Source organism: Lissotriton vulgaris, chromosome 5 (genome assembly GCF_964263255.1).
Source record: "Lissotriton vulgaris chromosome 5, aLisVul1.2, whole genome shotgun sequence".
Lineage (NCBI taxonomy): Eukaryota > Metazoa > Chordata > Amphibia > Caudata > Salamandridae > Lissotriton > Lissotriton vulgaris.
Genome location: NC_141693.1, coordinates 1,165,512,956 through 1,165,529,315, shown reverse-complemented (window position 1 = coordinate 1,165,529,315; position 16,360 = coordinate 1,165,512,956). Strand labels below are relative to the sequence as shown.

General features: G+C 44.7%; 1 protein-coding gene across 1 annotated transcript in view; it reads left to right on the top strand.

The window, feature by feature from the left end:
- CACUL1 (CDK2 associated cullin domain 1) overlaps positions 1-16,360 on the top strand; it is a 410,130-nt gene that overhangs the window by 119,124 nt on the left and 274,646 nt on the right. The window contains exon 4 of the mRNA XM_086922922.1: positions 14,154-14,249. Within this exon, the coding sequence (XP_086779048.1) occupies positions 14,154-14,249 (96 nt within the window). The remainder of the gene's footprint in view (positions 1-14,153; positions 14,250-16,360) is intronic.

The following is a 16,360-nucleotide window of genomic DNA, read 5'->3' as shown; positions in this document are numbered from 1 at the left end:
CGTAGTCCAGGCGGCTTGTAACCAGTGCGTGGGTGACCGTTTTTTTTGTTTCGGTGGGGATCCAGCGAAATGTTTTTTTGAGCAGGCGTAGGATGTTGAAGCATGATGATGAGACGGCGTTGACTTGTCTGGTCATCGAGAGTGAGGAGTCCAGGATGATGCCCAGGTTCCGTGCGTGATCCGTCGGTATGGGGGCTTTTCCTAGTGCCGTTGGCCACCAAGAGTCGTCCCAGGCGGAAGGGGGTGCGCCTAAGATAAGGACTTCCGTTTTGTCCGAGTTCAGTTTTAGACAGCTGTGCTTCATCCGCTCGGCTACTTCTTTCATCCCTTCATGTAGGTTGGTTTTGGCGGAGATTGGGTCTTTGGTGAGTGAGAGGATCAGCTGAGTGTCATCAGCGTAGGAGATGATGTTGAGGTTGTGTTGACGTGCGATGGTTGCGAGGGGGCTCATGTAGACGTTGAAGAGGGTGGGGCTGAGTGATGATCCTTGCGGGACGCCGCAGATGACTTCGGTGGCCTCTGACTTAAAAGGGGGGAGACGGACTCTCTGAGTTCTTCCAGCGAGGAACGAGATGATCCAGTCTAATGCTTTTCCTTGAATTCCGATGTTTCTGAGGCGTTGTATCAGGGTGCTATGGCAGACTGTGTCGAAGGCTGCAGAGAGGTCAAGGAGGATGAGGGCGACTGTGTCTCCGTTGTCCAGTAGTGTTCGAATGTCGTCTGTTGCTGCGATGAGGGCGGTTTCGTTGCTGTGTTTGGCTCGGAATCCAGACTGTGAGGAGTCAAGTGATTTGTTGGTTTCGAGGAGGGCGGCGAGCTGATTGTTGATGGCTTTCTCAATGACTTTGGCAGGGAATGGTAGGAGCGAGATGGGGCGGTAATTTTTGAGTTTGGTGGGGTCAGCTGTGGGCTTCTTCAGAAGGGCACTGAGTTAGGCGTGCTTCCAGCTTTCTGGGAATGTGGCGGAGTTGAGGGAGCAGTTGATGACCTCTCGGATATGGGGTGCGATAATGGAGTTTGCTTTGTTGAATATGTGATGGGGGCATGGGTCTGTAGGGGATCCTGAGTGGATGGAGTTCATTAGGCGAATGGTGTCTTCTGAGGTGATTGGGTTCCAGTCGAAAAGGTTATTCGTAGGAGTTACAGGTTCGGAGGTAAGTGAGGTTGACTGGTTTACGGGTTGGTTGTCAAAGCTGTTATGAATGTCTGCGATTTTGTCATGGAAGAATGAGGCGAGGGAGTCGCAGAGGACTTGAGAGGGGGTGATGTCGTTTGAGCTGGCGGTGGGGTTGGTGAATTCTTTGATGTTGAAAAGTTCCTTGCTGTTGTGGGCGTTGTTGTCTAGTCGGTCTTTGAGTGCTGATTTCTTGGCTGTCCGGATTAGTTGGTGGTGTTTGCGGGTGGCGTTTTTGAAGGCGGCTTGGGTGATGGTGTTTGGGTCTTTTTTCCAAGTTTTCTCAAGGGAACGACAGAGCTTCTTGGATTTTTGAAGGTCATCGTTGAACCAGGGGGCGTTCTTGCTGCCTTGTTTGATTTGATGTTTTTTCAAGGGAGCTAGTTTGTCGGCGGTTTGGGTTAACCATTGTGTGAGGTTGATGGCGGCTTGGTTAGGGTTCGTTGAGTAGGCCGGGGCCTTTTGAAGAAGCGATGTGGAGATCTGGTCGATGGTGATTTTGTTCCAATTTCTTCGCAGAGTTGGTTGAGGGTGGTTGTGGATCGTGGTCTTATTGTAAATGAAGTGGATGCAACTGTGGTCAGTCCAGTGGAGGGGTGGTGTGTGAAGGAGATATGCTTGCTGGAAGTGAAGATAGGGTCGAGTGTGTGTCCTGCATAGTGTGTGGGGGGTGTTAACAAGTTGTTTGAGTCCGAGATTGGCGAGGTTGTCCAGAAGGGTGGTAGTGTTACTGTCGTTGCTCTTTTCCAGGTGGAAATTGAGGTCTCCCAGTAGAATGTATTCTTCCGAGGGGAGGGCGTGTGGGGTGATGAAGTCAGTGATGTCTTCGCTGAATCTAGTGCGGGGTCCTGGTGGCCTGTAGAAGAGGGTGCCTCTAAGTGTGGTCTTGGGGTCGGTGTAGATCTGGAAGTGAAGGTGTTCGGCGATAGCGAGGTTGTCTTCTGAGCTGGTTGAGATGCGGATGGTGTTCTTGTGGACGATGGCGATGCCTCCTCCTGTTTGGATGGTGCGGTCCTTACGGATGATCTTGTTGCCGTCCGGGATGGCTATGGTGATATCTGGAGCTGAAGAGGCATTCATCCAGGTTTCTGTTAGGAAGGCGATGTCCGGAGAAATGGTGTAGAGTAGATTCCAAAGGTCGATGGCGTGTTTGTGAACCGAGCGGGTGTTGAGAAGGATGCATTTAAGGTGGTTGGTATTGGATCTTTGTTTGATGTTTGAGGGTTTGGTGTGGGTCTTAATGCAGGTGAATTTGCAGGAGTGGCAGGTGAAAGGTCCATGGGTGTGTCCTGGTGCTGCCTGGGCGCAGTTAGGGAGTTGGCCGTGGTTAAGTGCTAAGAGGGTGGAGGCGTCTTATGTAATGCGCGAGGGGTGGGTGATGTGGGGACCAGGGGGACTGGCGCTGGGCGCGGTCCAGGCGCGGACGGGCGTAGACGGGCTTACCTTTGGCGCACCTTCGGCGCGACTGCTGCGCGAAAGTCCATCTGACTCAAATGGATAGTGGAGGGGGGCGGAGCGTGGGAGGGTCAGCTGGGAGGCGGGAGCGAGGTGCAGGGAGGGTCTGGGACGGGCCGAAAACAAACAAAATGGCAGTCAGGTAAACAAATGCTGCGAGGGTCTCCAACAACAAAAGCTATAATGATAATGGAGCGCAATGGGGGCAAGATTATTTCAGGCCAGCAGAGGAGAGCGCTATTCCAAGTAAAGCCAGAAAGCGCTGAACAGAGCCAATTACGAGGCACACCACAATCAAAATACAATTGTAATAGGCAGCAAACAAACACAAGGCACAGCAGCGCTACAGAGCGCGGCGCAGCTATGTATATAAATAATGTTAATTGCGAGGCAGAAATCAGCAATATGCTACAATACCAGGAGAGGAGAGGAGGTGGGGGAGCGACCGCTTCTGGAAGCAGCATACCATATCTAACTGCCACTTTATCCTTTTTTAAACTTTTATTAGTAAATACGTACTATATTTTCATACTTACAAGGGGCTTTCAGTCAACCCTCGTTATCTATAAATCTGCTGTATTGTCATTCATATTTTGCTTCTGCCCACTACAACATACCTCATGGGGCACAGGGTCGGCCCACTTCTGCCACTGGCTTAACTGACTGTAAGTGGGGCTATTCTGCTTTTGCACAGTGTGCACATTCACAAAATAAGTAGTCTGCTTCATTGCCAGAGACTGCTAGTGTAGTGCCTGTCTTTTACATAAAATTCAAATTCAAATTCAAACTTGTTTTTATAAGCATTTGATTGGGAAGCAGTTGTTAGGCCAACTATGAAGTTGTTCAGATTTCTCGTTCTTTTTACTCTGTTCACCCGTTTATTGAAGGGTATGCAAATGGCCTCATCACTGAGGAATATTGGACGTATCACGCAGATTATCCGAACCAGCAAACTGCAACTGGTAATCCCTATAAGTGCAATTACTAATACATCCCTTTTGATACAGTTAACTGCTTGGTCCCACGCACTATACACCATCCGCCCAAGTCCTGTAGTGTTGCACCAATGTATTTTATGCAAAATATTATAACAGATGTACAAACCGTATACAGTGATTGTGACACAAAATCAATAAACAGATTTAAATAATAATGAGAGATACCAAAGCGGAGCGTAGTGTTTATGGGTGTTGGTAAGGATTATTTTCTTAATTTTTTTTTATTGTTTTAACAACATTTATTTATTTGTTAGACTTGTAATGTGCGCAGCTACCCCGAGGGTAGAGGCAAATAAACTGTGACCCCAACAGACGGCTGGAATAGCTAGGTCGTCAGGTTCTTATGAAAAGCAAGCAAGCAGTTCCTAAGGGTGGCTGAGAGACGTTCTACATTTTAGGACCTATGTAGGCAAAGGAGCGACCTTTTCATGCGGGCAAGAGGGAACCTAGGCATGGCGAACAGCGAGAGTTTAGAGTATCTCAACAGGCATGTAGACAAATAAGCAGTCAGTTCCTGAATGTATTAGAGCACTAGGCCATATTTGGCCTTCAACATATAACGCAATGCCTTAAATTCAATGTGTTTAGAGATCTAAAGCAAAGGGGGACTGACAAACACGCCTGGGTGGATGAAAAAGCAACTGGGCAGCCATGTTTTGAATAGTGTGTAAGCGTCAAATCTAGGGCTTATCCATGCCCAGGTACAGTTCATTGCCATAATCCAGTCTGGATAGAACTAAAGCCTGAATGACAGTTCTCTGAACCACTAAGGGAATTGACAAAAGGATTCTTTACAGCCATTTAAGGACTGAAAAGCAGGTAGCAGTGACCTTGGACACCTGAGGTTTCAATTAAAGTTTGTAATCCATAATGAAACTGAGACTTTTAACCTTAGTCTGGGTGGGTAAAGGCCCTAGGGAGTCCTGCCAGTGTTTACCAAGACCGCGGTGTTATCACCAATAAGCCAAATTGCATTTTTGTTCATCCATAAGGAAATATTCCTCAGGCCCAGGTGCAGCAGAGAGGGGTCATGGTGCTGGGCTGCTTATAATGAGAGAATGATCTGAGTGTCATCAGCATATGAAAAAAATGTTGAGCCCAAATTTCTCAATGACATCTGCTAAAGGACGAACATAGATGTTAAAAGTACGTGTAGGTATCTGTCTTTACAGAATCTGCTGCTAATTGTAAGTGAATCTTACTAACTTTTTCTAGAAAAAAACTGGCTAACTCCTCACACTGGTTTTGGAGAGGGCAGAGGTAAGATGTAGCTAGCATCTGGAAGTTATTTCACCACCCTCAAAAGAGTCTTCTGGCAGTGTTGAGAGCTGGCTATCTTTTCACTGAAATACTTGGCACGTGTGGATTTACAGAGGGCATGATGTCTTTTCAAAGCCACCACATACTCAGACTTGGCTTGCTCAACAAAGTTTCCTCCACTGTCTTTCTAAAATTTTACATTGTTTATTTTATAATCTAAGGGTGTCCGTAAACCAGGGAGTAGGAGGGCGAGTTCTAACCATATGTTTTGAAGTAGGTGGCAAGTTGGTGTCAATAGCCTACGTAAGCCATTGAACAGAAATTTGGTCCGAGTCTGGCTGAGAGATATGGGTGGACTTGGTATTAAGAAGTTGCTCATTTAACACTGAGATGTTGAGTTTAGCCCAGTTCCTGATTTTAGATTTTGAAACTGGCTGGGAGATGGTGTCGGAGGGAATCCTAATTTTAAAAGGCACAGCAAAGTGGCCTGACCATCATAGTTGAAGAGGGGGGAACGATTGTCAGGTCCTTTAAATTAGAAAAAATAGGGTCCGGCGATATGAGTAGGTGCGGAGTTGAGGAGTGCTAAATTGAGAATGCCTAGATCATCGATAAAAGCTGAGGCTAGGTTATTGTTCGAAACATCAAGATGGAGATTAATGTTTCCAAGCAGAGTGAAGTTGGCTGTGCGCAGGAAGTAGGTGGCTAGTAAGTCTGGAAGAGCTGTGCACCACTTACATAACGTTACAGAGCAGTCATATGAGCCAGTTTGTGTGTGGGCAGCTTTCCAGAGCCCTTTCTGAGTGCATTAAGCCTTGCTATATCAAGTGATCATTGTGTTTTTACTTGCGGTTCCGCCATATCGGTGATACATAAGTTTCCACAACAGATTATTATATTCAATCACGAATGCACAGAAAAGCACTCTCATAAGCCTTTGGTTATTTTTGCATGGGACTCTTATTTATTTCAAAACCATGACTGTTACACAATTGCACCCCCAACTCCCACCCTCCTATACCCAGGGTGCATAGTTACTTTCTCAGAAGTACCATAACCTTGCAACGTCCTCCAAGGCTCATCATAGCAGTCCAATATGTCCTAACCTATGGACAGTCCAACAGTGCATGCATACATGAATGTACCCACCAGGCCACATCCCCCAATGCATCTATTAGTGTCAGCTCTACCAATTTTCCTCATTGAGACCTTTGTGTAATTAAAACACTCTGTGAAGGAGATTCAGTTGTGTTAGCCAAACCCCTGTCTTAATTGTAACCTCCCTGGGTCCCTGCAATACCTCTCTCCACTCCTCATCTGATAGCTCTTTGAGCTCTTGTTCCCATTTTCCATTCAATGCTTCTAGTGTGACCGGTAGATTATTAATTATGGTCTAAATATGAGAGAAAGAGCTTTGTGTTGTAAAGGTTCTGCTAGTATTCTATCATCTAAGGCAGGGGTCTCCAAACCGGTCCTGCAGGGCCGGATCCATGCCAGATTTTTTGGATATCCCCATTGAGATGCATGTAGTTATTTTAAAAATCTGGCATGGATCCGGCCCTCCAGGACCGGTTTGGAGACTCCTGATCTAAGGGATTGGTATTCTCTATGTGTGCTCCTTTACTAGATCCTGTGCATGCCCTTCAAAATTAAATACCCCCCCTCTGGTATTTCATTCGCCCTTAGGTGTCCGAGGAATGTCTGGATGGAATAGTCTTGGAAAACTTTGTTTGCTGATACCTATGAGGTCCCAGCGTTCAAACCTGGTCAACCATTGCATCTCACTCAATTGCCAGGAATGCCAAAGAGGGGTTTCCCCTTTTAAAAAAAGTTGCTACCCCGGTTGCCAGAATGTCTTATCCCATATTTTTAGTACCACATTTGTATATGATGGCCAGCTAGATCTCTCTAGCTTTTCATTTATGGCCTCTAAGTGTCCTCTTTACCACAACCAATTTCTGTCATGCCTTACAGAGGGAGGCTCATGCTTAATGACTACCCAGACATTGTCTGCCGCTAACTGTGTGACACAGAAGTAGCTCCTCACATCCAGGTGAACTATACCACAGTTGTATACTCCAAAACTAGTTTAGACAATGCTATTCTCAGGGTGCCATTCTACCATAACACCTGTCAAAGGTACCTATTGACACTCTGAAAAATGCCCCCTTGAATAAATTGCCATATTTTGTAGGGCATATATACATTTGGGTAGCACTATCATTTTAAACATAGGCTCCCTGCTGAATAATGAGAGCGGTAGGGTCTTCCAATAAACAGCATCATCTCCAAATTTCTCAAATATATATTATACAGTTTCTCAGGGGCCTGAGTAATAAAGATACACAAGTACCTGACTATCTGTTGACATCCGCCCCAGTGGCTGGATAACTGGCTTTGACTTAATGCAAACCCCACTAGATCTCCCAAATATTTATACCATCTGTATTTTTCTGTCAATGGAGATCTCTGGATCAGATGCGTAAAGTAAAATGTAATTAGCATGATGAGGTATTTTCCTCCCAACTCGACTTGCATCTCAGGGCTATACCAGTGGACCCCCTCTCGCCCAGCATGAAACTGGCTCCACTGGCCGGGCAGTGATCATAGAAGACAGTGGACATCCTTGCCTAGTTCCTTGATACAGGGAGGGGCATTGCAGAATATTCATCATTTACTCTAACACAGGCAAAGGGGTATTGGGGGGTGGTCATGATTGAGCAACTTCACCCTTCCCAAATACCTGGGGCTGAGTTACAACTGGAATAGATAAGACCACTGAAGGGGCTCAAATACCCTGGAGGCGTCTAATGGCACCAATACGAGTGGTTCTTCTGATATGTCAATACATGCCATACATCCATATAATCAACTTCAACCTAGTGCTCCTCCCTGGCATAAAGCCAGACTGAATGCACTATGTTGGCCATGAACAATTGAATCGGGTCGCCAGAACCTTGGTCTATTTCTTAGTTTCAGTATTTAAGAGCGAAATTGGCCTAGAGGAGGAACACATCCCTGTGAGCTTATGGGGCTTGTGTATGACATGATTGAATAAGGTTCCATGGATTCCTCCTTTCTCACTAAAACATAGGTTTTAAGGAGATGTCTCTATAGTCTCCCAAGACATTTTATATATCTCTATCAATAGACCATTTGGCCCTGGGGCCTTGTCGAATTGTAACCCCAGACTCAACAGTGTTTTTGTTCTCACAAAAATAGTTGTCAGTAACTTGGCGTAGCTCATCTGCGAGCTCCTTCTCCTTCAACATCCAGGCATCCAACCTCCCTTAAAGTCTCTCCCTCCTCAGAGCGCCCATCTCTGTGTAGAGAGACGAATAGTCAGAAATTCCCCTGAGCCAAGATTCTAATATTTGAGAACCGATGCATATAAAAATCTTAAATAAACAAATAGATAACAAATCTCCTTAAATATGAGCCTCCAATGCGCCACTCTTGCTGCCTATCCATGACTTCATCCATGACGAGATTAAATCACCCACCATAACCAACAGCTCACCTGGAAGCTGCAGGAGAAATGTTCCCAGGCCTTCCAGTCTGCAATGGTATGGCAAGTAAACTGAGCCAATCACTACTTTCCAACTGCCTCTGCATAGCAGCCCAAGGGGTCATCCACCACCTTTATTACCTTTAAGGGAAAAGCTTTTCTGGCCAGTATTGCTACTCCTCTAGACCCGGAAGAATAAATTGTGTGCACAACTAGTCGGTAACCCCCTCACTTAGCATCTGACGTCTGTCCCCAATCAAATGGGTGTCCTGAAGGAGGATGAGGTCTAGTGCATGCCACTTACGATATTGATATATTTTCTTCTTTTCATTTTACATCCCATTCGGTTGACATTCCGAGAGAACCATCAGCTTTCCAGTACTCACAGCCCACTTTTATTTCCCAGCGTTATGAGCTTTCCCTCACCTACACTTCATATACCACTCACTACGTAACCATCAAACTCCTCCTACAACCTCCCTCCGTGCAACCCTTTCAATCTCCTGCGCTATAGGAACAAAACTGCCCTCTACCCCAATTCTTTGTGAGCCTGTTGCTCCAAATAAAACAAACTAATCCCAACCAGATTCAAGAACATTTCCATAAGCCATCATCCACAATCTAACAGCATATTGAATGCCCAGCGACCCTCAAGGTTTTACAACTGAGTGTACCCTTTCTATACAAATATTGTTCTTCCCCTGCTCTCCACCAGCCTTTGACATTTCAACCACCAGCCAACCAGTTTATCATACCACTTGTCAACATGCCACATTACTTCATTATGTAGAGGGTTCCTACTAACCCCAGACCAGAGCCTACCATACTGCACCAATAGCTTTCATTCTTCTTTCAGAATCTCTCCATTACCAGCTGCCTAAGGGTTGTTAAGCTGATCAGTCCTCTCTCAACCTCACCGCTTTGAGCATACATGAGGCGTGTCCATCTCTGTCTTGGTTGGTTCGCCAGTCATGATGCGTTTATCATTCCAAAACCTCAAGCCAATCCCAAGCTTCCTCTAACGTTTCGAAGTTCCATGATTTTACTTCCACAAAAACCCTGAGCTTTACCAGAAAGAACATCATATATTCAGTCGCGAAATCTCATCGATGGAGTGTCTCTGCTTCTGACAGCCAATGTATAATCTGGAAATGCTTGGATGGTGTTGTTCTCATACTTTAGATCGCCTTGCCTCTTGGATGCCTGCAGGATTCCATCCTAGTCATGATATTCGAATATTCCAGCAATTCTAATCCATGAAGGTTGGTCCGGTTTCTGCGGGGTCACCGGTGCCCTGCGCTCAGGGGCAACAGAGAAGAACCTGGAGAGTCCCTTGGGTTTGAGATGATTGACAATCCAATTCTTAACAAATAGGTTTGCACTTGGGCCCTCTGCCTTCTTTGGTTCGGCCAGAAGGCGGACATTGTTTTACCGTGACTGCCCTTTAGCATCCTTGAGTCATACCTGGATTACCACACTTTGTTTTTCAGAACAGATAAATTGGATTTCAAGAAAGTGACCTCCTCCTTTCATATCACTATCGTCTCTGGCAATTTCACTATGTCACAAATTTTTCTAAGATCTGTGCACAAAAGGCCCATCTTCACTGCAACAGTATCTGTCCTGGATTCTAGGGTCGTTTTTGTACACCTGGCAGCAAGCATCACATCTTTTAGACTAGGTTCGTCCTCCAGTATATTTGATGGCCCACGCGGCTCCAGATAAAGACCTTTGTGTCTCCCCCCCCCCCCCCCCCCCTTCCCTCCATCCTTAACTTCTCTGATCTATTTCTCAGGAAGGCATAATTGTCTATTTTTTTTATGTCTTTTTGACGTTCTATACTTGCCCATCGTGGGCTAATAAATGTCCTTTTATTAGCAGCAGTAATAAGCCTGTGTAGAGGTATCAACAGGGAGATCAGCAAGGTAGGCAGTCTCTCAGAGACAGGGTACCCTCAGCCCTGCCTTCCAACTCGGGAGTAAGGGGTTAATCATTGCCACTTGCCTCAGGCAGTCCTCAACTTGGCACTCCCTAGCGGCCTGTCAATTTTCACCCCCAGTCGTCATTCAGTAGTGTGCCCAGAGGATTGGCGAGAGAGAGGGAAGTTAATCCCATCGTCCCTCACTGTCCAAGTTTATCAGCCCTGCGCAATGTTGTTTTCTCCTTGCTCAGGCAGTAAGGAGCAGTGTTCTGGACTAGTAATTTTGTATTCATCCACCATTTAACGATGCATGTATCTCCCACACTCGCCGGTCACTCTGTATGTTCCCATTCAATTATAAACCATCTGGGGCACCGCAGTCGGGGCATGGGTGCACCTAACCAGGCATTTGACAAGTTGTGCTCCTAGGTGACTGTATGTTCATTGCATCTTGTTTGGAGTGGGCCCAAAAAGGCTTCCCGCAGCTCTGCAGGCCCGACCGGGCCGAGCTTTCAATCTGATGCAGAGCCCAGTACCTTTTTTCCTCTTAGGCTGTTCAACTAGGCCCTCTGCGCTATCTACATGATCAGCTCACCAGTGCACCGCCAGCCCAGTAGTAGCCTCCCAGCACCTTTTTACCAGACGTGGCACCCTGGCACAGCACGCACAGTGCACACACTGCCCAGAGTTGGTCTTCAGTAGATTGCGGTAAGGTTCCACAGCAGCACATCAGCTACATTGTGAAGGCACAATTGTAACTGCTTGCAGCCACTGGTTTCCGAACCCTCCCTGAGGGCATAGAAATTACTTCCACCACCTCACTAGGTGTTCTGGGACTCAGAGCGGTGATTCATTGTGCTAGATAGCAGACTTTTTTCAACAAGAATATCGGGGATATTCAGCGGACCATTGTAGGAGCTGTCCTAGTACGCTGCCATCTTCCTTGGAGTGCCAATGCTGTGCCTGTAGATGAGGATTCTTGATGGTAGAACTTGAGATCTGAATTGAGATTTATTTTTTTAGTAGTTGCCTCGCAATTTCACTTAAATGCATGGATAATTAATACCCAACTGCTTTCATCATGGAAGGCATTGGGGTCACATTTATATTGAAGAATAAAGGTAACCACTATAAACTCTTGCAGACATTATATAATGATTTCAATGGGATAACTCTGATGGAGAGATTGCAACTCACCAATGACATTTGTTGAGCGCTGATGCAATCCATTCTAGTTCCTGCTCCCTTACTCTTTGAGTCAACATGGGTCAAGTGGTGATCCAGTTGCACATCTGTCACCCAAACTGCATTTTTTTCAAATACTGGGAATCTATAAAATCATCAAAGAGTTCCAGTTGGGTGCTCATTCAGTCTGAAAGCAATCTGTACATTGCTCCTTGATTTTATAATTTCTGTGAACCAAAACAATCAAGATGACCCCTTTGCTGTCGTTTTTTTTCTTATTCACCGAATTGTTGTTTTGCCGAATAACTTTGGGGTGCAGGAAGTAAGCGTTTGACTTAACTATCTAGTTGTCCAAGTAGTGCAAGAAAATGTAGCCAAGAGTTACTGTGAGAGCCGAAGGTAGTTTAGAGTTGTTCATGTGATGAGAACTCCTTCCTTAGTCTGTAAAAAACGACTACTATCCTCAATGTATTGGTTCATTAGCAAGTGTAGTGATCGAGTGGTTAAATAAGGCAACTAATTACACTGAGCACATAAGGCAGGGAGAGTGCTCTCTCCGTTTCCTCTTGGGCCCAAAAAGCCTCTTGATCTTGCCAGGGACGGGAACGTGTTTATTTAAAGAATCCAGAGCTTTTAGAAAAATACCTCCTGAATTGTCTGTATTTCAATTTATTAAAGAATTCAAATTTTTTTGCCATCTGCTGAACGTGTTTTTATTTATTCTTTGATGTATTTTCAATCTATGTCCCCTGTGACTTTCTAAAAACATGTGCTGTGACACCTTATACCCATGGTTAGTACAAGGTTTGATGTCCCATTAGATGCATTGACAAATTGCTTTCTTCTTTCGCAGAAATTCTTATTGTAATGACCCACTATGCAGCATGGCATCATAATCACTTTCCTACATTGCCTTGCTTGTTGTACCAGTCTTGATTGCATTATTTAATTAGGACAAGTGCTTTCCAAGAGCAGTCAGGCATAGCAAAGTCAGCAAGTGCCTTCCAGTAATGTATTTCGCTAGTGCCCTCTCAAGCAGGTGTACTCTGTAAAAGTGCTCTTCAAATTGTGGCGCAGGAACCCTACGGGCCACAAATTGATGCCAAGAGTGGCACCAAGTTACTGTTCAATGATGAGCTGTGAGAATGTGATGACGCATGGAATGCTGGGGTCTCCATGCTTGGTAAAGTTTAGTCGTCTGGCCCGTTGGAGGTAGAATGAAGCCAAACAGGGGCTATCAGGCTATGGCTGTAACATAAGGGCCTAATATGACTTAGAGATCATACCGCCTCCTTGGGTGGCTCCAAACTCTTGTGTGAAGACTGCCCTCCATCTGCAGCCGTACGGGGTACACTGAAACAATGCTGAAAGCTGTGCTTTATTTTCAGGTAAACTATACTCTGACCACTCGGTAACTGGCAATCAAGAACTTTTTTTGTCAGTCAATTCATTGGTTCAATTAAATAATCCTCAATGTCTCACCCCTGATTTCAGTGTTTGAATTGTTGTGTTCAGAACTCTCAGGTGGTACAGTGTCTTGTGAAACCCATTTAGCCAGCCCTGCAATTTTGGCCCACATTGCATTTTGCGACATAAAGTTTCTCACTTAACGTTGTACCGATGAACTCACATTCCATCATGAAAAGCTAAAAACTGCCACCGCTGTTTTGAGATATTACAAATGAAATGGTGTCGATTTTAACTGGGACAATAATGTGAAAGGAAAGAATAGCATTTTTTCCCCAAATTTCTGTAAGAGCCATCTAAAGTTCTGTGCATAGTTTGCTACATTTATTCTACATATCGGAATTACTGTATGAAAAGAGTATAATAGAACATTGCTTTTTGAAACAATGTTTGAATAAGTCCTCAATCCACATTCTCTCTTGAAATGTTTAGCTGGCAATCCGGTGTGAGAAATCGAAAAACACTTCTGCAAATCAGTTTTGCCTATATTTTTTTAAAGGGAGTGCCCTCATGCCAAATACAATTATTTAACTTGCTTGCATTATTTAGCATCTTATAGAATAACTGTGAGAAAATTGGCTTGTCATTTTGAGGAATATGATCATACTATTTTTCCTCTGCTTTCCACCATCCATTACAATGAAAGTTGTTACTCCCGGCCTTATTACTTTGTACTTACCGTATTACACCATTCACTCGCTTTTCTTGGAAGTTGATATTTTAAACTAAGCTACATTGCAATTTTGTGCACATGGTTCGCTACCTCACTGGAATTCGTATGCACCTAAGCTTTCTTGCTTCAGTATGAAATGCTCTGGCGACCTTTGGGCCTTGCACGCAATATACGTCGCAACATAATTAAATGAATAGATCATCTGTGGAATGTGTCTATTCTGATTTGTGCCGTCAGTCCCTGTATTTCAGACTTGGTTCTTATAAAACATCTGAATACTATTTCCACGGCTATGCGTAGGTTGTTCTCATATTGTTTGCATTCTCCCATAGTACTACTGTATATTCTATGTCCTTGCATTGAACATGGATTTTCTCATAGTGTGTATGCCAAGTACCTCAGGTAGAGTGGTGTTCAAATTTACCTTTGTGTTCCTCGATCCGTATTTGAGATTTTTTAGGGCGAACTATTACCTTGAGACCAATAGCATGACCTGTTTCCTTCTTTCGTAGGTCAGCCCTCCAGATCTTTATATAGAAAGATTTAACATTGCTCTGGCCCAATACATGGGAGCGTTGCAGAGCATCGTGCCTCTTTTCATATATATGGTAAGTAAAGAAGTTAATCATTCTCAACATTTAATAAAAAGAACAGCTTTGATTATTAAAACGAATCAATAAATGGAAAAAAGTCGACTTGGTATATTCTGTAATTCAGCTATTAAATGAAGTGCATTTGTGTGTATTACAGAAAAACAGGTTAACAAAAAGCTCAATTTATTATTCTTTTAAAGTTGCTTAATGTTTAGAATGAATCGCATTGTATTTACTCATGACGACTGAGACAGAATAGATCTGTATATGGCAGTTACTGCTAACTAACGTGTTGGTGACCTTTAAAGGTTAGTGACTTTAAGTCTTGTATGTATTTTAGCATGCTGTAGAAAGTCTGCCTTCTCTGCATGACCAGCTCAGATGTTTCCCCTTTGCTGGACATTACTTTTGTTTGCTAGCTTTACTAGTAGTAACCAAAAGTACTTGTAGTAAAGGTCATCAAGGAAATCGCGAGAGGAGCGGAAGAACGCCTGCTCTTTCAGCGGGACTGCAAGTCCCAGGGTCCCATTCAGCAACTGTCCGCAATTGTGCTCACCTGCTGGACGCCATCTAGCACCTTGCGGCAACTGCTTTGCGGGATGCGCGTGGGCGCGCACCTGTGCGAAGCTCGGGCCATGGGTGGGCCCTTCTAAGCAAGTCTGAGATCGGAGTACCCGGGCCGGGCACCCCTCAAAAACTGACTATACTATAAGGTTAGTGCTGCAAACATTACTTCTTGCGCCTTATTAACCCCTGTGTATACAGTTTACTGCCCAGGTTCTAATCTTAGCCTTAAAGATAAGAAAGCGAGAAGGGAAGAGGATAGGTGCGTTTCAAGGTAGGAGTGTGGCAGGGACCTTAGCTCAATTTATTTTGAGAGCGACCTATGTCTTGGAAAAAGAGATGGCGATTACAGAGCGCTGCTTATCTCTTGAACCGCTTTCGTCCAAAAGATCCTCCCTGGGTACCATGGCCACGGTGCATACCCCTGACTATTCTAACCCAAATGCTATTATGGCCACCAACATCGACGAGCCAAGTGGCCCTATATCCATTTCAATTGGGCCATCGGAGGAACTTGCAAAATCGCCTGTAACTGTAAATGAGACTGTTACCAGTGTGCCTCAACGAACCTCCGCTAGGTCTGCGTCCATAACTAAAAATAAAATCAACCAAGCTAACCCTGATCCCGCTGTAAAGAGGAAATGGGGAGGGGGTCCACAGAGACCAAAAACTGCAAAAGCCCCAAGTATTAATCAAAATGGAGGTTGTGCCATATTGGACGAACCCAGAAATGGGGGCTACAGAAACTGCAGCCCCCATTGGTGCAGACTTGAACTTTGACTCTTTAGCTTGCCTTAAAGCTAATGAGGAAATTTGGAGAAGACTCAAATCTATTGTCTACATTATTAACTCCCATCACCTACAGATTGAGCTGCATTGAGGAATGCTTAAATAATTTTGAATCTCAGGCCAAGACTGATTTTTCTGTCCTTGAGGGACTTCTTGTTCAATCTAAGCCAACTGCAGCATTTACATCTAGTAATCTGGGTAACACTATCCCAGCCTTGGCCATAGCTAATCCTAAACCCTCCAGTTTACAAGTAATGAACCCAATTGCTCCTAGCACTTTTATCGATGCAGCCGCCGTTTCACATAAAAGATCAATTCCACCGATCAGAAACCACACTGAAACAGGGAATATGTCCAGCGAGTTTGGTTTAATACTCAATTGAAGGGTGTTGGGTTCTGGGAGGAGAGCATGATTAATTACATGATTATGGCTAGATGTTCATCGTGGATTGGTCCCTCTAGGAAGGAAGGGAATAGTGATTGTGTAGTGGTAAATTTCAACAATGAACATGTAACTAGATTTGTGTTGGATAATTTGGGCAGAACTCATGGGAGACACTGGGACAAAATATCTGTTTTACCATTAGTGTTCTTTTATAAACCCGGGCCCTACTTCATCACTGAGTTGAGTTACCCAACGGTGACAAGACAACCCTGGGTACCTTTTAGACCAGCACAAAGTTCAACCAAGGTCCCACTGTCCAATAGATTTGCCCCATTATCCGATCTAGATTTATGTGATTGACTACAACCACCCATCACTATAATGGCAG